Source organism: Thamnophis elegans, chromosome 9 (assembly GCF_009769535.1).
Source record: "Thamnophis elegans isolate rThaEle1 chromosome 9, rThaEle1.pri, whole genome shotgun sequence".
Lineage (NCBI taxonomy): Eukaryota > Metazoa > Chordata > Lepidosauria > Squamata > Colubridae > Thamnophis > Thamnophis elegans.
Window position 1 is genome coordinate 10860284 of NC_045549.1, and position 25612 is coordinate 10885895.

General features: G+C 44.2%; 1 protein-coding gene across 7 annotated transcripts in view; it reads right to left on the minus strand.

Annotated features, from left to right (window-relative positions):
• The window catches only part of LOC116513002 (transmembrane protein 150C-like), a 56079-nt gene that overhangs the window by 7137 nt on the left and 23330 nt on the right, over positions 1–25612 (minus strand). For 6 of the 7 annotated variants that reach the window (XM_032223719.1, XM_032223723.1, XM_032223717.1 and 3 more), the window contains 6 exons: positions 22603–22684; positions 20219–20272; positions 15881–15916; positions 15662–15729; positions 10475–10602; positions 936–1113 (listed from right to left, as the gene is read on the minus strand). In XM_032223719.1, the coding sequence (XP_032079610.1) occupies positions 936–1113; positions 10475–10602; positions 15662–15729; positions 15881–15916; positions 20219–20272; positions 22603–22684 (546 nt within the window). The remainder of the gene's footprint in view (positions 1–935; positions 1114–10474; positions 10603–15661; positions 15730–15880; positions 15917–20218; positions 20273–22602; positions 22685–25612) is intronic. The other variant, XM_032223720.1, reaches the window with a different exon arrangement.

The following is a 25612-nucleotide window of genomic DNA, read 5'->3' on the forward strand; positions in this document are numbered from 1 at the left end:
CAGCCAAAATGTTGGCTCAGAAACTCTGGCATTTGAAGCACACAAGTCTTAAATCTGTCAAGTTACAAGACCCTTGCACCCCTAACCCTTTAGAAAAAAAACACCAGGGGTGTTCAAACCTGACAGCTTTAAGACTTGTGGACTTCAACTCCCAGAATTCCTCCTCCATCCATGTTGGCTCAGAAACTCTGGCATTTGAAGCACGCAAGTCTTAAAGCTGTCAAGTTACAAGACCCTTGCACCCCTAACCCTTCAGAAAAAAATCCCCAGGGGTGTTCAAACTTGACAGCTTCAACTCCCAGAATTCCTCCTCTCGCTCTTCATCTTGATGATGTGCGGATGGGCGGTGGGGGGGAGCTGGAACCGATTCTAAATGGCATTGTAGATTTGTGGAACCTCTTCTATATAGAAGAGGTTAGAACTGGCAGGAACCCACCTCTGGGTGAAATCCATCAGGTTCTGACAGGTTCTGCAGAACCGGTAGTGGAAATTTTGAATAGTTCGGAGAACCGGCAAATGCCACCTCTGGCTGGCCCCAGAGTGTGGAGGGAATGGAGATTTTGCTGTATCCTTCCCCTGTCCTCCTCACCAAGCCACACCACGCCCACCAAGCCACGCCCTTAGAACCGGTAGGAAAAAAAAAATGAATTTCACCACTGCTTTAACATCATCACTGTGCAACCAACTGCAATAATTCAAATGCGGCTAATTTTTAAACACTAAAGCTTTGTTTCTTCAACTATTGAAACCTGGGAAATTTGAAAACCCCTAATCTGGGCCATTTGGCTTTAAAATGGGGTTTTCTCCAAACATCAAATGAAGTGCATTTAAAAAAAGCCACAGAACTGAATTTAGTAACAGTCCAGAAACAGCTTATCAGGATGCAAGCTGGGTGTTGTTTTTTTTAAGCAATACTTGCATTTTGAAAAGGATACAAAGGACTAGGCACAGAGTTATTGCCGCTGACAAAACCACGCGTGGGATTCCAGCTTTTCTACCTTCATTCTTCAAGTTTATTTTGAGGGTTAGGGCGGACTGAATCCAGCAGGCCATAGTGCCGAAACCAAAGGCCAAAAAGGTGCCAACGTTGTGTATTTCTTCATCATTGGAAAGCTAAAAAGGACACAAAACACGTGACTTTGGTTAATACACCCAGTTAAAAAAACAACAACACTCAGCCAACTTTTCCTAAGAATTCCACTTTCTATTGCTCAACTCAGAATGCCTTAATGTATCTGCAGTGTGCATTGGGATAGCTGAAGGTCTTTGCTTTCTATAGCCAAGAAGTGTTTTGTTTATCTTTTGACTTCCAAACTGATCTTTTGACTTCCAAACTGTAATTGTAAGGACTGTAATTGAGCCCAGAATTATAATACTAGGTCATGTTGGTGATTAAGTCGGTCTCCAAGTGACCTATCCAATTTTATGACGTTTTTCTTCCAGTTTAACATTTTATTGAGTTATAAACTATTGTAAAATACAAAATAAAATAGAAAAGGAAGTGGGGAGGAAAAGGGGAAAGAGAAGTGAGGAAGGATAAGGAAAAAAAGAAAAGAAAAAGAAACATCGAGACTTCTGACTCCCTCTGTCGCAGTAAAAATAAGGCCTTAACATCGAATCACAACTTTTTGCTTTTTCACAATAATACGAACAAGCCATTTCTGTAATGATCCATCAATCTAATCGGTAAAACAAAAATTTCATTCTTCTCCACTTCAAGCACGAAGTTCAGAAGCAGATTTTGTGACTTTTTTCTGAAGTAGTTGTTTAGAAAACAGGGCAGCCTTTAAGTGAATCCATTGCCTGCGGCTGGGTGTTTTTGCCAAAAACCAGAAGTTCAAAAACATTGTAAATCAGGGGTGTCAAACTCAAGGCCCTTAAATCTGGCCTGCGGAACGGCCTGGAAATAACAAAGGACTGGCCCGTGGTGCCTCTGGCACCCAAAATGGAGCGCAGGGGGACTGCACATGGACACACACACACACACGTGCCCCGTTTTGGCCAGTGAAGTGTTGCAGGAGGCCGTCCAGGCCGAAAATGGGGCATGGGGGCCCGCGTGGAAACACATACACACACACCGTTTTGGCTGGCAGGATGCTGCAGGAGGCATCCGTCCTGTCTCCACCCCCCACCCACCCCGTCCGCCCGGCCCGCAGAGGAGAACTACAATCCTGATCCGGCCCTCACAGAAATCCAGTTTGACACCCCTGTTGTAAATTGTGGTGACCACAGGATGCTGTGAATACAGACTGGTTGCCAAGCACCAAAAATATGATCACACGGCTAGAGGGGCAGAACTCAAATCTGGGTCATAACCTGGAGAAGCAACTGGTCATAAACGGAGGACTACCTACAGCTCTTACATAATTTGGAGCTATGAGTTAAAGGATGTTGACGTTCTTATGCCATTTCCGAAGAAGACCAAAAGAGATCACTGAGACAGTTCCACCTTTTCATCATCTCTTATCCCAGATAACGTAGGTACTAATTAGACTGAGGCTGCCTATGGATTCTAGCTCACCCTGGTCTATTAACAGTAAGCATATTTTATTTCAGATGTGCAGGTTTTCATCTCCTAATAGACCACAGTCCTATTCTTGTGCAAATCCATCAGTCTTGTTTCTTGTGCTCGTTTCTTGTTTATTTATGAAGATACCACTATCACAAATTTGCCAAATCTCTCAGGTGCCTGGAGCCAAAGAGGTAACACAGAAACTTTTATGGTTTGACCCCCAATCAAGATTTTGGCCCATGGAAATACAATTTATGTACTATATATCCAGGCAGCCAGGTATGTTCAATGGCTCCTGCCCTTCTGCCATATAGTTTTTCTACAGAAAAACTGGAGGAAGTTGTTTTGCTGAAGCGAGACAAATGTCACCAAGAGATCTTGCTAAGCACACAATTACCTTCATTGTCTAGCATAATGGCTTAGTCAATTCAGAAGAAAGCCATTTATAGGTAACTAGGACATTCATTAATTGGGACAGGAAAAAAGAGTTCTGGATGCTGTAAGCTGTAAGTCATAATTTGCTCCACTACATTTTATTGAATAAACCATAATAGTTTATGCAAAAAGGAATGCCTTAAGCCATGGCTAAATAGAATGGTATGTGATCTTGGGAGACTGGGCAAAGAGTCACTTCCAAGGGAAAAAATAAAGGTTTTCCCTGTTTATTCATTTCTGCCTCTAGGGGGTGGTGCGCATGTGCGAGGATTAAGATGGCTGCAAGGCTCCGTCCGCTCTAAAATCTACCCGACGAAATGCTGGAGAAACCGCGAGTAACATCTTTAAAATATAATATAAACAGCTCACCCGGGAAGCCTAAGACCCAGGGAGCCCAAAAAGATCAGTTGACGGCAGGGACTACCTCTTTGGAGATAGCCCCGAACCGCAAGGGCTCCAGCGTCTTTAGCGATCTCCATGCTGGTCGGGCCATTCGGCAGCGCGGAAGAGAATTTCGGGTTGGAAATGGCGGCGGCGTTCTTCGGGGGCTCCGTCGCCTGTTTCATCTTCTAGCTATGCTGGCTTGCGACGGGAGCGACCCACGACTGTGCATCCACCCCCAGGACCATCTCCGGGCCGTCAGGACGCTGCAGCTGCGGATTGCGGAGGTTTGGGCGATTCTGGCGGTTTCCGTGCTGCTTCATTTGCATCAGCTGTTCGGCGGCGAGGGGGGGAATATCAATTTGGTGGCAGTGGCATCGTATTTTGGCATCTCCATCGCCTCCCCCACCCCTGCCCCCCGTTTGCCTACAGGGGGATTGTGGAACTGGGGAGACCACCCCTGGAATTTGCAGACCTGGACGATCCCATTGGCCTCAGAGTCTCCGGTGCTTTTTGGACTGCCTTGCCTATCTAACATCGAGGGAGCAAGCGCCATCTTGGGAATAACGACGGGGTCTCTAGGCAATTACAGCGCCTGTTCCATCTTTTCCCATTTATTTTTAATGGTGTGCCTCTGGGAACTTCTTGGAATGGTTTTTCCACCAGAAGGAAGACTCTGGACTTGTTCTGCGGGTGGACAGATGATGACTGCACTGCGTGTGTGTTTTGAACCCCCACAGGACCCCCTGACTAACAAATTTATAGAAAAAGAGAGGGGTTATAAGACACTTCCCCACAGATACTATCTGAACTATAACTGGTCCTTAGCCATTTCAATTCTGAACATTGAGAGCCAATCTTTTACTGCCTGAACTCGCACCTTAAATTAATTAATTTTGCGCAATTATAATTTCTTTCTTTTCTTTCATCTTTTTCTTCTCTCTTTGCATGGGCTATGTATGAGGTACGCATGAGATGAATGAATGTCCCACTTTTATGATCATATTGTTGTAAAATTTTTGTGTTTTTTAACTTTTACGTGGGGACTGTTTGGGGGAGTGTTTGAGTATGTGTGATTCGGAGGACCTGCCGGGAGTTGCGGGGGCCATGGGGGTGGTTGAGGGGACCAGAGACACGGGAGAGGGTCGGGGTATTGCGGTCGTAACAGGGAGGGGCAGATACGGCGGGGACTTTAGGGCAGGCCATTACCGGGGAAGGAGGGTTCGCTACATTGCAGAGATCCCTCCTTCCGGCCCTAGGAGTCCCACTCCAAGACCAGATGGCGTAAGTAGTCAGGACCCTGGTCTCAGGCTGTTGTCGCTAAATGCCAGGTCTGTTGTTCATAAAGCTCCTCTCGTCCGGGACTTAATTTTAGACGAGAGGGCAGACCTGGCATGTATTACTGAAACCTGGCTGGGCCCAGAGGGAGGAGTCCCCCTTGTAGAGCTGTGCCCAGAAGGATTTCAGGTGCTGCATCAGCCGAGAGCCCAGGGAAGGGGTGGGGGTGTGGCCGCTGTCATCCGGGAGTCGTTAGTTCCTCGTAGGGTCCCTGCCCCGGAGATTGTCGGGTGTGAGTCTTTGCTGTTAAAGTTGGACCTCAAGGGTCAAGTGGGTCTGCTGCTAACGTACCTGCCTCCCAACAGCGTTGCAGCAGCCCTCCCCTCGCTCCTCGAGTCGGTAGCCGAGCTGGCAATTGAGTTCCCTAGGTTGATGGTCCTGGGGGACTTTAATTTGCCGTCGCTCGGTGAAAACTCTGATGGGGCGCAGGAGTTCATGGCTTCCATGACAGCCATGGGCTTGACCCAAGTAATTCGAGGCCCAACCCATTCAGCGGGACACATGCTTGACCTTGTATTTCTCTCGGAGCAGTGGATTTGTGAACTTGGTCTGAGGGGGAGTGACATCATACCCCTGTCGTGGTCAGACCACTGCCTACTGAGGCTCGACTTCCGGAGGCCAAACCCCCACTGTAGGGAGGAGGAACCGACCAGGTGGTTCCGCCCCAGGCGCCTTATGGAGCCGTCAAGGTTCCAGACAGAGCTTGGGGTTATTCCTGACACTCTCGCCCACAGTCCGGTGGAGACTCTGGCTGCTGCGTGGCACTCGGCAGCGTCGGAGGCCCTCGACCGGATTGCGCCACTGCGGCTCCTCCGAGGCAGCGGATCCCGGAGACCCCCTTGGTTCACCGAGGAACTCCGGGAGATGAAGCGCCGGAGGAGATGCCTAGAGCACCGTTGGAGGTCCGATAAGTCCGAATCGAACCGAGCAATGGTAACCACCTGCACCAGGGAATACACCAGGGCACTCAGGGCAGCAAAAAGATCCCACATAGCCACCCTGGTTGCATCCGCTGAGTCCCGTCCAGCCGCCCTGTTTAGGATAACCCGCTCCCTACTGAACAAAAGGGAGGCGGGGGAACCCTTGCAGGGCAGAGCTGAAGAGTATGCCCAATTCTTAGCGGACAAAATTGCTCAGTTTCGGTCGGACTTGGACTCCAACCCCGCAGTTCCAGCCGAGGCACAGGGGGACCAAGTAGAACAGCTCTGGGTTGAGTTTCAGGACGTTACCCCCGGGGATGTGGACAAGGCCATGAGAGCTGTAAGTTCCTCCACCTGTGTTCTGGATCCGTGTCCCTCATGGCTGGTCACGAACTGCAGTGAGGTGACACGAGGCTGGATCCAGGCGGTTGTAACCGCCTCCCTTCGGGAGGGGAACTTCCCCGCCGCACTGAAAGCGGCGGTGGTGAGACCCCTCCTGAAGAAATCATCCTTGGATCCAGCTGTTCTTAATAGCTATCGCCCAGTCTCCAACCTTCCCTTCTTGGGGAAGGTTGTTGAGAAGGTGGTGGCCTTCCAGCTCCAACGGTCCTTGGAGGAAGCAAACTACCTAGACCCCTTCCAGTCAGGCTTCAGACCCGGTTACAGCACAGAAACCGCTTTGGTCGCATTGATTGATGATCTCTGGAGAGCCAGAGATGAAGGACATCCCTCCATCCTGGTCCTCCTTGACCTCTCAGCGGCTTTCGATACCATCGACCATGGTATCCTTCTGCGACGACTGCGGGAGGTGGGAGTGGGAGGCACCGTGTTACGGTGGTTCTCCTCCTACCTCTCGGACAGGTCGCAGTCGGTGTTAGTGGGGGGGCAGAGATCGTCCCCTAGGCCCCTAAATTATGGGGTGCCTCAGGGTTCGGTCTTATCCCCCCTACTATTCAACATCTACATGAAACCGCTGGGAGAGATCATCCGCAGGCACGGGATTAGATACCATCAATATGCGGACGATACTCAATTGTATCTGTCCGCCCCGTGCCAACTCAATGAAGCGGTGGACGTGATGAGCCGGGGTCTTGAGGCCGTTATGGACTGGATGAGGGCTAACAAGCTTGTGCTCAACCCGGAGAAGACCGAGTGGCTGTTGTGTTTCCCTCCCAATAATTCGATCAGTGTTCCATCACTCAGGCTGGGGGGTCAAACTTTATACCCCTCAGAGAGGGTTCGCAACTTGGGAGTCCTCCTGGATCCACAGCTGACTTTCGACCATCATCTGACGGCTGTGACCAGGGGGGCATTTGCCCAGGTTCGCCTGGTGCGCCAGTTGCGACCCTACCTGAATCGGGAGGCCCTCACAACAGTCACTCGGGCCCTTGTGATCTCTAGGCTGGAATACTGCAATGTGCTCTACATGGGGCTGCCCTTGAAGAGCATCCGGCGACTTCAGCTAGTGCAGAACGCAGCCGCGCGAGTGATTGCGGGTGCACCTCGATTCACCCGCATAACACCTATCCTCCGCGAGCTGCGCTGGCTGCCTGTCGATCTCCGGATGCGCTTCAAGGTGCTATTAATCACCCATAAAGCCCTACATGGCAGTGGATCTGGATACTTGAGAGACCGCCTTCTGCCAATTACATCCCTGCGACCAATAAGATCCCATAGACTAGGCCTCCTCCGTATCCCATCGGCCAGCCAGTGTCGGCTGGCAACCACAAGGAGGAGGGCCTTCTCAGCAGTAGCCCCGACCCTTTGGAACGAGCTCCCCGTAGAGATTCGTACCCTCTCCACCGTCCAGGCCTTCCGCATAGCCTTGAAGAACTGGCTCGCCCGTCAGGCCTGGGGATAAGGATAGTTGCCCCTCCCGAATGATGAATGTATGTTGCCTACCATTTTATTATATGTTTCTATCTTGATGTCTGTATTCCCCTTTCCCGGTTTTATGTGAGCCGCCCTGAGTCCCCTCAGGGAAAAGGGCGGCCTACAAATTCTAATAAAACTCTAAACTCTAAAAACTCTAAACTCATCTGCATTTCTCAGCAGACAGAGAGAGCCAGTGTTATCTGAAGACATTTCTATTAGTTAGACTTATATACTGCTTCATAGGGCTTTCAGCCCTCTCTAAGCGGTTTACAGAGTCAGCATGTTGCCCCCAACAATCAGGGTCCTCATTTTACCCACCTCAGAAGGATGGAAGGCTGAGTCAACCTTGAGCCAGTGAGATTTGAACAGCCGAACTGCAGAACTGCAGTCAGCTGAAGTAGCCTGCAGTGCTGCATTCTAACCACTGCGCCACCTTCTGTGGTTATCTGGCCAGCATGACTATATGACAAGGCGCACGGATTACCTTTCCACCAAAGTGGTACCTATTTATCTACTTGCATTCGCATGCTTTCGAATTGCTAAGTCAGCAGGAGCTTGAGCGAATAACGGGAGCTCACCCCCATCACATGGCACTGGGGACTCAAACCCAGACAGTCAGCTTTCCAGCTGATAAGCTCAGCGATTTTAACTCTCTGAACCATCGACAAGGGAATAGCCAGATAAAAACTAGCATAACCCACAACAGGATAGTTAGTGGGAGCAAGAGGCTCAGAAAACATCCTTCCTAGTTTCTTTTTTTTTTTTAGTCTCATACACACATTTACAACTATACATTCTCTTAGTTACTATTCTTATCACATTTTAACACTTTTAAACATTCATTTTTCCATATAAAGAATTAAAATATATAATCGGGATTGCTTTGCTTACCATTCTGTTTTGTCTTACCACCACCCTACTTTCCTTTCCTTTTCTCCCTCCATCCTTTCTCTAATTTCTTCTTTCCTCGTCTCCTTTCCCTTTTCTTCTTCCCCTTCCTCTCCCCTACTCCTCTCTACCTCTTCCCCTTTGTACCCTCTCCCCTCCTCTTCCTATCCCTCTCAATCTTCCTCTCCTTTCCTCTTTCTTCTTTCCCTCTCCTTCCCTCTCTTCTCCTCTCCTCTTCCTCTGTTCCTTTCCTCTTCTATTGTTGTGGTTCTCTATTTTCCTCTTCCGTCTGGAAGACCCTTCCTAGTTTGTCAGGCTGTAAAGGATGGGTGTGGGTGTGTGTTTGTGTGTGGAAGGACCGTACATTCAGACTTGCGAGATTCTCTCTACCATAAAGTTGAATTAACTCTTATTTTAATAACATTTTTATTTTCAAACAAACACAAACACACAACACATAGAACATAAAAGCCTCTTCAACTACATACAACGTGTCGATTACAAGATCTTTCTGTGTCCTTTCCATAGTCATCACTTGAATTTTATCAAAATTCACATATTATCTATCAAGATATCTTTGTATATATTGTTATTATGCTTCCTTTGTTTGATTATCACTATTATCTTGCCATTTTAGACAAGGTATTGTCTAAAACCATTAATTGTCTAACCATTAATATTATAATGATTCATTATATCATCTTCAATATATCCAATAATGAAGTTTTTTATCCTATTCTAAGTCATTCTATTATTTTAGCATTGATAACATTCTCTAATAATTTTCAATTCAATGTTTTTTTCCCATTATTAGTGTCATCAATCTAATATATATACAAATTGTTACAATTATTAAACATCCATTAAGCCTAGCTATCATTACATCCTTTCAACATAAGGCATATTAAATTTGAAGTAAATTTATATTATGACATTTCATTACATCATCCTGAAATCATCCAATGATATTACGTCTTTATATTCTATTTAATATAGAATTGTTTATCTTTCATTAAAAGGCTTTTCAACATCATCTCCATAACCCTCACTTACAGTTTGTATAAAATTTCATATTATCAATCTAGTATATATAAATGCTTTATCATTATTAATCATTTATTTGACTATAGCTATTATTATGTTGTACATAGCACTCAAAATTTAACTACATTTAACTAAATTTTATTGTGACATTTCATTTCATCATCCTGTATCCTTCCAGAAATAGTGTAGTCCAATATCTCTTGCCATTAGTAAAGTCTGTATTCTAAGTGTTTTCTTGATAAGTCTTATGTGGACTTCTCTTAAGAACTTGTTGTTCATTGCATGTCTTATAAGGCAGTGATCCCCAACCCCCGGTCCGCGGACCGGTGCCGGGCCGTGGAGTACCTGGCACCGGGCCGCGCAGCGGCCGGGGGCCATGATCGCTGCAGCGGCCGGGGGCCATAGTTTCTTTCTGTATGCAAATTAGGGCTAACTGGCACAAGGGGTGTTACTGGACCGCTGGTGGCACTCTGACGTCACCAGCGGCCCACCGCCCCCCTGTGTCCAGCGCCACCCTTCTCATTCCTTTTCAGCGCTTCAGCGCTGGCCGATTCCTGAAAAAAACCTAAGAGCGCCTGCGCAGCTACGTAGGGCTAGCGTAGACAGCGCTAGTAGCGTAGCCTTGCGTAGGCGCAGTTTGTGCTACGCTATCTACGCTAGCCATACTGAACTGCGCCTGCGCAAGGCTACGCTACTAGCGCTGGTCATCGACGTATTCCACCGAAACCGCGAACAACGTCCCCCCACCCCTGTGCGCGCTCAGCGGGCCATGGTAAAATTATCAAAGGCTGACTGGTCCGCGGCGATAAAAAGGTTGGGGACCACTGTTATAAGGATTCGAAACCCTCTACCTGCTCCTTTTATCAGCTTAACTTTTGTTATCATTAGTGCTTCTGCCGAGATCACTCTCATTATTTCTGCCGAATTAACTCCTCTTGTTGTTGATCCCTATCTGGTTTACCGCAGGAGATCAACACTAGGTTTATGTAACACACAAATCCAAAAGCAACAAAATGATGTTACTGCAGAATGAAAGGTGTGACACCCCCACCCCACCAGTAAGGAGGAAAAAACAAAATACCTGGAAGTTGCCCAGAAGAGTCATTCCAAAAGAAGCCAAGCAAAAGGCCACCAAGCCACTGATATTGAGCCATGGTGTCAAAACCTTTGGCTTTAACTGAATGAAGCGGAGGACAGCTATGACCAGTGCTGAAAATAAAGAGAAAAAATGGTGACGCAGCTCTGCACAATAAAATAAAAGCTATTAACGTCCATGTAAAGACCCATTTACAGAGACAGGTATTATCACCTTCTTGCAAAACAATTGTTAGCAGAGGTTGAACAGCCCCGAAATGAATTCTCTCTTTAATTTTGTGGATGACTAAACCAGTAATTAGCACCAGTTCCCCCACTCCTATTCCCATGGGATTAGAAATGTATGACTGAGTTTGCACACAAAGCTTAACTTGGTTTCCGAGTTAGCGTTTTTCTGCATTTATACGATTGTCTGCATTTATACTAAGCAAGTGGGCTTGGCTTATACATGCTAAAGAATGACCTAACTAAATCATTAACTAACCTGCTTTATGAGCAGTGCAGGGCATAGCGAAACAAATCACTTGTTATATTTTTTGCAGCGGCCACACATGGGGAGCTGAACACTTGCAGAAGGAAATATAGTATATAGTGTAAAAGGTGCTCGCGCATGCAGCTCCACTTCCAGTCGACCTGTGCATGCATGCGTGTGCACACCGGCCTGCCACTCATGTGGCCCAGTTCCTCTCTTCTCTACCGCCTCCCCTTGGCCAGGCCGCCAAGCCACTCGTGTAAAATCTTGATGTGCTTAGAGCAACATTCTAAATTTTGCAGGAAGCTCATATTAAAAAAGACTCCTTACCATAGAGATCCAGCTTCCAAACCAGAAGTGGAAGAACTGGGTAACCACATATTAGTAAAAAAAAAAAGGGCAAATAAGGACTTTGTGCCTGCTCTTTCACCATGTCTTTCTGTGAACTACAATATCATCCCAGTTTGACTGCCTCAAAACATCTGTATAGATCTGTGAGGTCAAACCTATGGCACGCATGGCACAGGTGGTACGAAGAGCCATTTGTTAGGGCACAGGAGGCGTTGCCCTGTCAGCTGACTTTGGCCTTCTTCAGGAGGCTTCCCTGAAGGCTCCGGAGGGCAAAAAACGGCCCTACGGACAAACCGGAAGTCACCATTCCCAAACTTCTAGATTCCCCGTAGGGCCGTTTTTCGCACTCCGGAGGCTTCAGGGAAGCTCCTGAAGCTTCCGGAGGGCCTCCCGGGGGGGGGGGGGGACAGGGAGATATTTTCACCCTCCCCAAACTCCTAGAAAGCCTCTGGAGCCTGGGGAAAGCGAAAAAAACACGGCCAAAGTGGGGGGGGGGCGCTGGTTACACGCGCATGTGAGCATACGACCCCCCTGCGCTCTCCCCGGTTTTGGCACAGGAGCCAAAAAAGGTTAGCCATCACCGGTATAGATAATTTATTGTTTATCTTAGCAATAATATGGCCCTGGTTCTCCTCCTCAGCCACTTTAAGATACGTGGACTTCGACTTCTAGAATTCCTCATCCAGCGTGGTTTGTAGGCTCAAACTCTTTTCTGAATGTATGTACAGGTAGGTCTTGATGTACGACACTTCGTTTAGTGACTGTTCAAAGTTGCAACGGCATTGAAAAAAAGTGACTTATGGCTCGTTTTCACACTTACAACCGCTGCAGCATCCCCACGGTCACATGATCAAAGCAACCGACTCGTGGCGGTTGCAGCGATCCTCTTTTGCGACCTTCCGGTCAATGGGAAAGCCAGTTGTTAGTAGCACAACTGTTATTACTAACTTAACAACTGCAGTGATTCACCTAACATCTGTGGCAGGGGTGGGTTCCGGCTGGCACTACTACCGGTTCGCTCGTGTGTGCGCTTCTCTCCTCGCGCAATTGAAAAACAAGATGGCGGCGCCGACAGTGCCAACCGGAGAACCAGTTCAGGGGCGTGGCAGGCCTGTGTCACTGCCAGTTCCAGCGACCCAGGCCACCAAACCACTACCGGTTCTGCTGAACTGGTCCGAACTGGTAGGAACCCACCACTAATCTGTAGCAAGCAGATTGCAAAATGGGGCAAAACTTCCTTAACCACTGTCTCACTTAGCAACTGACATTTTGAGCTCAATTGTAGTCATAGGTTGAGGACTACCTGTACAGTACAGGGCTCTGCTTTCCGGGATATAATTTCTAAGAGTCATTTCATTTTCTGCAAGAATAACCATAGGTTTGCGCAAATCGTAATAGTGAAGCTGCTTCACCTTCAGACTAAGTATGGGGTCTTAAAATAATTAAACAGCCCTTGGAGCAAAACACTAAATACATATTTCCACGCTGGCAATGCAACTGATGAATGCTTATATTTATCAAACGTATGGTTAATGTAAGAGGTAAAGGGGAACACACCCATCTAAGCCAACAATTTGTTTGCAAGTGGCAAGGCCAGCATTTCTGAGAAGCTACGCAAGAAAAGTAAACAGTGTTCCCCTTTTGCTCCTGCACTTAACACTGTACGACAGGCAGGATATCTCAGAAATTAGAAGCTGTGTTCATCGACATCAGCCAGCAGCAACTGAAAAATCCATTTTCCTCTAACTTTACCACAATTTGGCATTCATCCCTGAACACCTCCGGATGGTAAAAGCAGATCAACAACGGGCCTAATTTCTGAGAGGGGTAGTCAACTCCTTTCTCCTGGACATGGCCAAGCGGAAGGGCCACTTAGTGGGGATACTGAGCAAAGAGTTGGTCTCAGCGTCCTAAGATTCATTTGTGGGGGAGATATGGAGCTTTGCTCTCTAGCTCTGCCTTGTGTGCCCTTCTCCTCTTATTACAAGATGATCAGCCAAGCCCTGGAAGATTTAACCAATTTCGTTGTATTTATTTTCTACAATGACAATAAAGGCTATACCCGTGATGGTGAGCCTATGGCACATGTGTCACAGGTGGCACGCAGAGCCATATCTGCTGGCACGCGAGCCGTCAGCTCCAGCGCACATGTGCGCACTGGCCAGCTGATTTTCGGCCTTCCAGAAAGTTGGGGGAGGCCATTTTTGCTCTCCCCAGGCTTCAGAAAAACCTCCAGAGCACGGAGAGTGTGAAAAACACACCCAACGGGCCAACTGGAAGTTTTGAAAGGCCGTTTTTCGCCTTCCCCAGGCTCTGGAAGCTTTCCTGGAGCCTGGAGAGGGCGAAATGACCTCCCCTCGGCCCCCCCGGAGGAAATACCAAGCTTAGCTTGGAGGCGAATAGTGCGCTGCGCATGGGGGGAGCGTGGGGGGAGTTGTGCATGCATGCGCCTGTGGGGGTGCGCTTTGCATTATGGGTGCTGGCACACATGCACCCTCTTGTACGTGGCCTCTCACATTTTTGGCACCCAACAACAAAGAGGTTCTTCATCCTTTGGCTATATTATTTAGGTTCTTCAGAAGAAGAACCTAAATAATATAGCCAAAGAGCCGAGGTGGCGCAGTGGTTAGAGTGCAGTACTGCAGGCCACTTCAGATGACTGTTATCTGCAGTTCAGCCGTTCTAATCTCACCGGCTCAAGGTTGACTCAGCCTTCCATCCTTCCGAGGTGGGTGAAATGAGGACCCAGACTGTGGGGGCGATATGCTGACTCTGTAAACTACTTAGAGAGGGCTGAAAGCCCTATGAAGCGGTATATAAGTCTAACTGCTATTGCTATTGCTATTGATCTAGAACTTTGCAGTTTCATCCATACAAGAAGCATTACTAAATGAATTTCTTGTATCCAAACTTTTCTTGACAGAGAGGCTGGCAGGAGACATCATCATGGAGTTAAGACCATCAAGTCTGCTCCTCTTCTTTCTCCTCACATGACAGGCACACGTGAATAAGAAGGCATCAACAAGGCTTTATTGTGGTTACTATTTATTGTGGATACTATACTTAGTATAATCTGTTCTCAGAATTATGAAAAAAAAATTATCTAAAATCTTTTTGTGCCTATCTATAGGGGAAGAGTGACCAACAGCCCAGACAAGGAAGAGTTATGTATAAATTGTACCTTATTGCTGTTATTATATGCCCACTCACAACTGTGAGATGTTCACACACATGCAGAGTTCTCAAACAACAGTCCGTATATGTCTCATGCAAACCAATAATAATAACTGAAGATGTGAATTGTTTTTTTAAAATTTCACATACGAAAAAAACAATATGAAGGCACTCATGGATCAACATTACAATACTTAGCAACACATTTTTATAGGTCTAGTTCCTGCTGAGGTAGTAAGCTTTAGATTTGATGGGGCTCCCCCCAAAACCATAATGTGGCAGCGTCTTCTCAACATTGATGCCCACCAACAAGCTATCCCTAATGACAGACAGAAGAATTTTCATCTTCTGTTTTAATTACCCATAATGCTTGGATATGATATGATTCCAGAGCTTGGTGGAGCATTTTAAAGGGCAGCCAGCACACAACAATCTGCAGAGAGATATTAAAAAATTTGACCACCTCGTACAGTAGGACAGGCCCAATTTCAAGCAAAGTGCCTAATTTTTGAGTTGAAAGATTCCAGGTATTTTCACTCTACCTGGAATCTCTACCTATCCTATGTAAGCTGAGGCTATTAGTATAGTATAATCTTTATTGTCATTGTACTTAAATACAACGAAATTGGTTAATATTAATATTAATAGGGAGTGGATATAGTGTCCATTACCGATCATTGACTAAAGCCACACTAAAGTAATAATGGGTCAAGGAAAATGATGTAACTTAGACATGATCACTTTCTTTTTTCTATAATCGGAGGATGTGGTTTTTAGCCCAAACCCAACTTTACCACCTCAGACAGAATTTAGCCCTTGTAGCTTGCTGCTCCCTAAGTCTGAATGACATGGATTTGGCTGAAACAGGAGATTCTTTAAAACAGTGGTAGTCAACCTGGTCCCTACCGCCCACTAGTGGGCATTCCAGCTTTCATTGTGGGCAGTAGGGTTTTGCTGTAACTCTGCTTTATAAATTTTATAAAGTTAAGTTACTTCCCTACTTTATAAATCACCTTTACTGTGGAACCGGTGGGCGGTTAGAAAATTTTACTACTAATAGAGATACAAAAGTGGGCGGTAGGTATAAAAAGGTTGACTAGCCTTGCTTTAGAAAGAATTAGAAAAGATTTTTTTAAAAATAAATAAGAAGCCACACATTCTTCATGCAACGCCTACCTAGGAATGCTGCCATGTTCATGACTTGGCTAAATACACAGCTAGCAGGAGGGACATCACCTGCAATACTTCAAAAATATAATGCGTTTCATTGTAAATCTACTAAGCCTGCAACAAAGGTAAATAAATCAATTTAAAATAGCACAGGATGGAACAAGCCTTGTTGGGGGAAAGAAGAGAAAAGAGAGGGGGACAAGAGAAGGACAAGGGAATGATTACCTTATATATGGCGGCTTTAAAGACGTTGGTTTGCTGCTGGAACACAAAAGGAAAACTAATCACACCTTAGTCAGAATAACAACATTAGTCATTTGGTGCTACTCAACTTGTTTTGCATCGAAATACCTAGTTTTAAACAAATGATCTCCTTTCAAAGAAAATTAAACAGAGGCATGTAGACTTTTACTCCAAAATTGTCAGCAATGTTGAGGGGTAGGGGAACTCTAGAGTTCGGGACCCATATATTTAGAAATGTGAAATGGAAGGGTGGGAGGGCAGGGTTACTTTTCACCCTAAATAACAATTTCTAGAAGTTCTGCTTCTGAACCCTCAGGGAATTCTTTTTAGGAGGGTACTCTCCAACTTTAAGATGCCCCAAGTCTCCTTCTGCATTTGCTTCTCCCACCTGTTTCTACCCTCTTGAGAGCTGGTCTCCATTTCTGAATGTAGTTGTTTGGATATGTATCCAAACATGGAGAGCCATGATGGTAAGCAAGGGCATACATCAAATAAGTCTTCTCATAACGTGTCCTTCACAACAGCACTCAGAACGGGGCTTATAACTCGATTCTTCTCCCTGAATTGTGGGGTTATTGGTGGTCTCTGAGTTTGGTGGTTTTCTTGCAACAAAGCCACCAAGTTCAACCATAATGTAAATATAAGGGTGATATGAACAAATTTATTATTGTTACAATTGTGAGTACAACTGTTATTACACTATTATGTAGGAAGTTATCACCCAGACCTCTCCCAGAAAAATGAAATATTCTAGGAAATATTGAAAAGGCAGAATATTTCTCTGGATGTGAAAAGGAAGAAACATGTTTTAAAAGACAGAATAGCTCCCTGTAGCTTCCTGCCCATCCCCACTTTGTCAATGGGCCATTAAGAAGGCCAAGCTAGTCCCTTTACATAATAAAGAGTTCTCCCCTTCAGCTCCAGGGGGATGGGATTAAGGCATGATAATATTGGCCCTTTACCCAACTCTCCACATGGCATCTGAGAACTCAACCAAACCTAGATTCAAAACGCAGCCTAAAGAGTTGCCCCTGCATGGGCCCATGGGAGTCTGACAACCAATCCGAATACAAGCTCAAGATCAAAGGCCAGAGGGGGGTAAAACCAGGGACTCAGCATCTCAGCCCTTCCCTTCTCTTTTCTCCACCAACATTGAAGCATGTGATCCCCTTTTCTGTTCAGGACTCAAGCCATGTGGTCCTGTCCACTAATAAACCATCTTTCCAAGCAGCCTCCATGTCTCCAGTGTCTTTTTTCCCCACTTGGAGCCGAACCCAGAAGGACATTTCTTTCAACAATTACAGATGTTAAAACCGATAGGAAGGCAATGTAGAATAGAGAACTATAAAAGCTGAACATGTAGGCCGATACAGAAGGCTGTAAAACTATTTTATATTGTTGTGTGTGTCTTATTTTTTCTGCATTTGTTGTTGTTGTTTTCTGTTTTTAAAGATTAATGGTTAATAAAAACTAGTTTTTTTAAAAAAACAACAACACCAAATTCAGAGAAGATTAAGGACCCTACAATTTAACCTTGAGCTGCAAATATTCTCTTCTAGCTCTCCGGGAGTGGCATAGGAAGAATGGTGGGATTCCAACTCCTTCCAAGCATGGCATAAGAATGTGTGTGCCTTTTCTTCTTACTCTGCTGGTCAGATATGTGTGTATTTGTTTGAATTAGATCAGACATTCTTTGGTTCTGAATCAAAAGAAAAGGAAGGAAACTCAGCAGGTATTTGTGATCTAAGTTGTTTGCCAGGCTTTATAGATTGCTCTTAAAGCTCACCTTGAGTGTCTCTTTCTCTATCAGTTTCTCTATCCTAATTGCTCTTATCGGTTGTGCAAATGGGATTTGCTTTTTCAAGCTATTCTGCATCTACACCGGTTCTTCTGGTGGCAATATTTTGTTAGTAAATGATCTTTGACGGCACAATATAATCATACTATCCTTCAATATACTGTAGAGTGGTACCTCGGTACTCGACTGCTTCAAAATTCATTGAATTTGGTACTCAACACATTCAGACGTGAAAATGTTATCCTAGGACAGTGATGGCGAATCTATGGCACGCATGCCAGAGGTGGCCCGCAGAGCCCTCTCTGCTGGCGTGGCACGACAAAACCGCGCTCGACTAAAGCGCGCCCGATTAAACCGCGTCGCTGACGTCATCAACAGGGTGACAACAGCGAGCGCGGAGAAAGAAGGGCGCTTTAAATAGCGCTTTGAAAGCAAGCCGATTCCAGTTAAGGTAAGGGTTAGGTTTAGGTTTAGGGTTAGGGTTAGGTTTAGGGTTAGGGTTAGGTTAAGGGTTAGGATTAGGTTTAGGGTTAGGTTAAGGGTTAGGGTTAGGTTTAGGGTTAGGTTAAGGGTTAGGATTAGGTTTAGGGTTAGGTTAAGGGTTAGGTTAAGGGTTAGGTTTAGGATTAGGTTTAGGATTAGGTTTAGGGGGGTTAGGTTTAGGTTTAGGGGTTAATTTTAGGTTTAGCGTTTACAGTGTGCTTTTTTCTCCACGCTGTTGTCGCGCTGTGATGACGTCAGCTACGCGGTTTTGTCGAGCGCCCTTTAGTCGAATGCGGTTTTGTGGTGGAACCCTCTGCTGGCACATGCGCCATCACCCCAGGTCAGATCTCCGTGGCGTTTCTTTTGTGAGCTTCTGTTTCCCTGCAAACAACGAAAGAGCAACTCACAAAAGAAAAAGATATTACCTCTTGCCACCCCGCAAGGGGTTGAGATGCTCCACCTCTTGTTTGCCTGGTGGTCCTCGGGTCTCTGCTGCGCATACGCACATGTCAATGCATGTTCATGTCCGTGCATGCATGCATACAGCTCCATGCATATCCGCATTTGAATGCACCTTTCAGTTTGGACATGCACACAATTTGGGCACTCGGTGTCTAAAAGGTTCGCCTTCACTGTTCTAGTACTTGCTCTTTGTTTGAAACTCAACACACTGCAATAGGAAAAGGGGGACAGCCACGGAGGACAGACAGGAAGTCAGCCATGCTAGGAAAATCACTGCAAAAGGAAGAAGGGAATGGCCGCCAGAGGTCGGGCAGGAATTCAGCCAGCTAAGAAGAGCACTGATATAGGAAAAGAGACAGATAGGAAGTGTTCCTGGCCAAAACCAAGGGTCACATCACGGTAAGTCCCATGGTTTGTTTGGCACTCATCCTTTTAGCACTTGTCGCATCTCCTGGAACCAATTAATGACGAGTACCAAGGTACCACTGGATCAGAAATGGCCGGCTTGCTCCCTATACTGTGATTCCATCTCTCCTTGTCCTCATTCTTCTTAGAGTGAGTTCCTTTTTTAAATTTCTATATTAATACAGAGGTTACATGTTGGAGAGCAGGTTTACAAGGCGTGATGATAAATCCAGACCAACTCCATTCTTTGGGCTCCCATTTGGTAACTGGAATGTTGCCCCAAAAACAAAGCGAAGGAGAAAAAAGTCGACTCTTGTGCTATGTGGCTCAAAACCAGTGGTGAAATTCAATTTTTTTTTACTACCAGTTCTGTGGGCATGGCTTGGTGGATGTGGCAGGGGAAGGATACTGTAAAATCTCCATTCCCTCCCCACTCCTGGGGGAAGGATGTTGCAAAATCTCCATTCCCACCCCATTCTGTGGCCAGCTAGAGGTGGTATTTGCCGGTTCTCTGAACTACTCAAAATTTCTGCTACCAGTTCTCCAGGAGCTGTCAGAACCTGCTAAATTTCACCCCTGCTCAAAGCTATGAGAGGGTAGTGACCAAATACACAATCAAATAAGCTGAAGATCTTATATTTGTTTTCTTTTACTTTCAGTGCACCCACCCTTGAGCTCATTGCATTATATTGAGTTTTTAGCAGAGAATAGGTTAATGCCCATGAAGTTCTCGGCTACGACTGGCAAGCGCTTCAGAGTCAGTTCCTCAAAGTTCCTTATTCAAAGTGGACAGGAGCAAAATTATAGCACTTATCTGCAACTTTTTAAAGCAGCCATGTCTTTTTCTGGGATCAGGCAACTAGCATCCCCAGAAAAGACATGGCTACTTTAAAGAGTTACGTGATGACCTTCACAGACTTGTGTGTTTCAAACAGCTCTTGGGAATTAAATCCAAAGCACCGCATAGCCTTATTAAAAAACACTAACATATATACTGGAACTCAAGTTAATAAAAAAGGGTTATAAAAAGGGAAGCTAATTCTATTTTATTATACTGGTAGGTGGCCACAGAGTAAAAGCTGCTCACGTTGTTTTGGAAATGATCCTGGTGAAGCCTTCAAATGCCAAATAAGAAGAAAGGAAATAAATGTTTTTTAAAATGTGTGTTTTACCTGTCTGGCGTATCTAGTGGACGGATTTTGTTGTCCTCTACCGCTATAAAATATCTGTCAAAAATAGGAAAGGAGAAGAATAGGAAATGTTAATACAATTATGTCTCACAAAGAAAAAGGAAGGATATGTAAAGCTATTGGAACTAGGAGCTGGCAGGAAAGTATTTGGAGAGAGTCAGGAAGAAGCATATGTGGGGGAAAAGTGATAGACTGAGAGGCAGGAAAAGACCAAGAAAGTTACATTTGGGTGGAGTTGATAAATTCCTCTAAAAAGTGGAAGATGAGAAGTTTAAAGAACTAAGGACAATTACAGGTAGTACTCGAGTTATAACCACAATGGAGCCCAAAATGTATGTTGCTAAATGAAACATTAGTCGAGTTTTGCTCCATTTTACGATCTTCCTTGCCATAGTTGTTAAATGAATCACTGCAGTTGTTAAGTTAGTAACAGGGTTGTTAAGTGAATCTGGCTTCCCTATTGGCTTTGCTTGTCAGGAGGTCACCAAAGGTCACCAAACATGACCCCAGGACACCGCAGCCATTATAAATATGAGTCAGTTGCCAAGCATCTGAATTTTGATCTTGCGACCATGGGGATGCTACAATGGTCGTAAGCGTGAAAAAAGGTCTTAAGTCACTTTTTTCAGTGCCGTTGTAACTTCGAACAGTCACTAAATGAACTGTTGTAAGTTGAGGATGCCCTGTAATGAAGTGGCACATGGGTATTATAAAAACTAGACTAACTAAAATAAATGGAAAGATATGGAGATGTAGGAGGTAAAGGTAAAGGTTCCCCTCTCACATATGCGCTAGTCCTTCCCGACTCTAGGGGGCGGTGCTCATCTCCGTTTCAAAGCTGAAGAGCCAGTGCTATCCGAAGACGTCTCCGTGGTCATGTGGCCGGCATGACTAAATGCCAAAGGCCCACTGAAAGATGTTCCCTTCCCACCAAAGGTGGTCCCTATTTTTCTACTTGCATTTTTTACGTGCTTTCAAACTGCTAGGTTAGCAGAAGCTGGGACAAGTAATGGGAGCTCACTCTGTTCCGTGGCGCTAGGGATTCAAACCACTGAACTGTTGACCTTCTGATTGACAAGCTAGGCATCTTAGCCACTGAGCCACCGTGTCCCGTACAATACAGCATACACCGTGTACAGTAGTGAAGTTATAGATAGGTTCTCTTTTCTCATATGTCATATTTCTGGTTTCTCAGCTTCATAATTTATTAATTTTTACTCTTATCCTGCTCTTGCATAACGTTGATTTACCCAGGGAAAAGCCAGGAGCTATCAAGGAAAGTCATGGCTTCCTGTGACAATCAAACACAGACTAAGCTCTAATTTACTATTAAGGTGTCTTTGCTCTGAGCAGATAGTGATGCCTGGCTAACTCTGACTGATGCTAGAAGCAAAGCAGCACGGAGCCAGGTTAGATATTTAAGAACGAAGCTATAGGCTCTACTGTTTTCATTAAGTACAAAACAGAAATCTTGGAGAAGGCTCGGGAAATCAGTCTAGGCAATAAAATGACCAAGAAGCATCCTAAACATAAGGGTCTCTTTAGTTTTTAGTTCACCCAGTAACTACAGGTAGTCCTCGACTTACAACAGTTAACTTAGTGACCGGCCAAACTTACAATGGCACTCAAAAGGTGACTTACAGCCATTTTTCAGAGTTACAATCTTTGCAGCAACCCCATAATCGAAATTCAGTCATCTTGGGAAAATAGGTCAATAATAACATCTGCTGACAACTTATGACAGAAAATAAGATTATGATCTTCTGACTAACCTTTTTGCATACTTCCCAGGGTGGCAAACTGTACCCAGATAAAATATTGCATAAGGTAAAAATTGTAAATTAAACAATGCAGAACAGAACAAGTTTTCCAGATTTGCTTATGTTGCATAACTATGCGACATAATTGTTGCATGTGATTACCATCACATTTGGACTGCAGACATGGCTTAATTTCTTGCATATGTTTGCATGGCTTTTATCAATGGCTTTGCTTATATTGGCAAGGCAGTATTGTTCAATCTCAATACACAACAGGCTTAGGAGATGCTAATTTTGCATCGGTACTGCAAAAATATAAAGACACAAACTGGGGGATGCACAGCCCTGGGATCCTGACTGAAAACACTTCCAGGCAAATGTATTATGCAACCATCTTACCTCATTCAAAGAAAGTTATCACATTCAAAGAAAAGCATTCCAAGAAAGAGATTTGATTATAATAATGTTCCTTGGGTAGAATGGTGCTTGTGGTGGGAATGTTTTCAATCAAGATCTGCTGGAAACATGTTGTGACTTCTATTATTTGACAGACCTGTTTTGGGTCAAATAAACTTCCTTCCAGAAACTACAGCAAAGGGTACTTACACAATCCACAGGCCTGATGAGGTAAACAACGTCAAGACAAGTGGCAAGAACATCCATACACTGCATTTCTTCCCATCCATACCTGAAAACAAACAAGGAAATAGGAAATGAACTAAGCTATGTTGAATGGAAGTTGACAAGCTCATTGTCTAAAGACATATATTTTTTTTGCTAAGCACAAAGAAAGGCTTCTCCATGTAGAAAAGAAGGACTAGGGGAGACATGATAGCAATGTTCCGATATCTCAGGGGTTGCCACAAAGGAGTCAAGCTATTCTTCAAAGCACCTAAGGACAGGACAAGAAGCAATGGGTGGAAACTAATCAAGGAGAGAAGCAACTTAGAACTGAGGAGAAATTTCCTGACAGTGAGAACAATTAATCAGTGGAACAACTTGCCTCCAGAAGTTGTAAATGCTCCAACATTAGAAGTCTTTTAAGAAGATGTTGGAAAACCATTTGTTGGAAGTACTGTAGGGTTTTTTTGTCTAAGCAGGGGGTTGGACTAGAAGACCTCCAAGGTCCCTTCCAACTCTGTTATTCTATGATTCTAGAATATGGATGGTGCAGCTCTTTACCCATCTTGCTTCTTTATCTCATTGGGATCTCCCCCCCCCCTCCTCTGGAGCAATGTGATGTGATTTTATCTGATTCTGTTCAGATGAGGAAATGGGGCCATGTTGTTATGATTATTATTTTTATTTATTTGTATCCCACCTTTATTATTTTTACACATAACTCAGGGCGGCAAACATATCCAAACATATCTTCTTCCTCCAATTTTCCTCACAACAGCAGCCCTGTGAGATGGGTTGGATTGAGAGAGACTGACTGGCCAAAAGTTACTTAGCTGGCTTACGTGGCAAAGGTGGGACTTGAACTCACAGTCTCCTACTTTCTAGTCTGGTGCCTTAACCACCAAACCAAACTGGTTCTTAAACTACAAACACAAAGCATCATAATCTGGTTGCTCACCTGGTTGTGTCCTCTACCTGGACACTATAATCTATCCCAGTGTTTCTCAGCCTTGGCCATTTAAAGGTTTGTGGACTTCAACCCCCAGAATTCTCCCATTTCTCGGGGTTAAAGTCTACCTATCTTTAAGTTGCTAAACTTGAAATAGACTGCTCTATCCATTCTCAGCATTTATCTTCCATTCCCCAAAACTGGAACAGAGAAACATCATGCAGGAATTAATTAATTTCAGATGTAAATGATGGGAAAAATATGAGAAGGACTCTTTCCAACCAGGGAAAGATTATCAACTCATTGGTGCATTCTTAGTAATTCTGTGTGGCATCCAGAAGGCAAGACTGCAATTACTCATATCACACCGTTAATTTGTGCCAAGGTTAAAAATATTGCCTAATATGCTAATCTTGCTTTGTTTAAACTTTGGTAAAAGGTTTTTTTTTTGTAGCTCAGACACAGTTGTGCAAATCCTATTCATGTGTTTAGTCTGCAGTTTAATATATTATGCAAAGCTAGAAAATGATTAAATTCAGTAACAAGGCTAAGCATGCTGAGTGAACACTTTACTACATATTCAACTAAGTTATTTGCTACTAGGCAAGGAACTGAATGATTTAAAATTGCCTCCTCATATTACCTGTCCTTCAAACAAGGAGCATTTAAAGCACATTTTACATAAGACATGATGAATACACATATGTAAAAGCAATAGTCTGGCCGATATTCTGTTTCAAGGACTCAAATAATGTTCCTTTCTTTGCAAAACTAGTATAGAGAGGGTCCCCCCCTCATGCAACTTATAGTCATTTTTTTTTATTGGCAACACCTTTCAAGTAGTAATAGCAATACTTTTAATTAGCACATGCTTATAACTAGTGAAATGACTAAATCAAAACAGGCAAATCAAAATTATATATAAACTAATATAAAAATAAAAGAATATTGCAATCAAGGTAAGATATTCCCAATGCAGTACAACAATCAATGTAAAAACATTTAATATTACCAAATATTTAGTATAAACCTTTAGCAAATAAGAGAAAGAAAAAGAGAAAGAAAAAGAAAATGAGAGTAGGTGGTTTATTTTTTTCCAGTTTTAAAGAGTGCTCTGAAAAGAAGTGGTTTTTATTTTCAATTTCTGGAAATGGACTAAATGAAAAAAAGCCCTAAAACATGAAATGGCCATTTTAAAATGAGGGGGTGGGGGGGAAATGATTGCATTATCAATGCAAGTATTCAATGGATGGTAGTTAATTAATTATTTTTCAAATAATGGAATGTTTGAAGGCAGACTCCGTATTTTAAATAGTGACTAAAAGATCCAACCAAGATAGGGATGGATAAAAATAAAAATAAATAATGGGATTTGGTGTAAAGTTCATGACCAGTTTGATTCACCAACATACTTTCACTGGTTTCTTACTAACCTAGCAATCAACATTAGACTTGAAGCTCAGACCTAACTTCACCTGTATCCCAACATAGGTTTGTTACCTGGAAAAATGAAGACTGTTTTCTCTATGTAATGTCCATGCTTGATTTCCAAGCAAGGTGCAGGTCATCTCATAATCAGATTTTCCCTAATTCCTTCCACACCAGTCCTCAGTCCTTGCATATTAACTAACAATTAATTGAAGCTGTTACTGAACTTTAGGAAAGAGGCCATCACTGACAGCCAGCCATTTCTGTCTCATTCTGTCTAATATCTTTATTAAGAAATTGCTATGGGGCTTAACTTTTAACTCAGCTAACACTGCTGAAATGCCTCAATTTTGCAGCTGTGAACTTCCTCTTATGGGTTTCTAGCATGTTTCCATGCCTCTCTTGTGACCCAATCTGGTTCTTGGCTTGGAAACTTAGAAAGCAGAATTACTAGGATGAAGCTAGGAAAAAACCCATTCTACAGTTCCCATTTTTGTGGCATTGTGGGAATTTTTATTTATTTTTTTAACTGTATACAGCACTTGTGACATTTTATGGAACTATGCCCTCCTATTATGGCCAATAAAAGATATTTTAATGTTGTTTATATTATACATC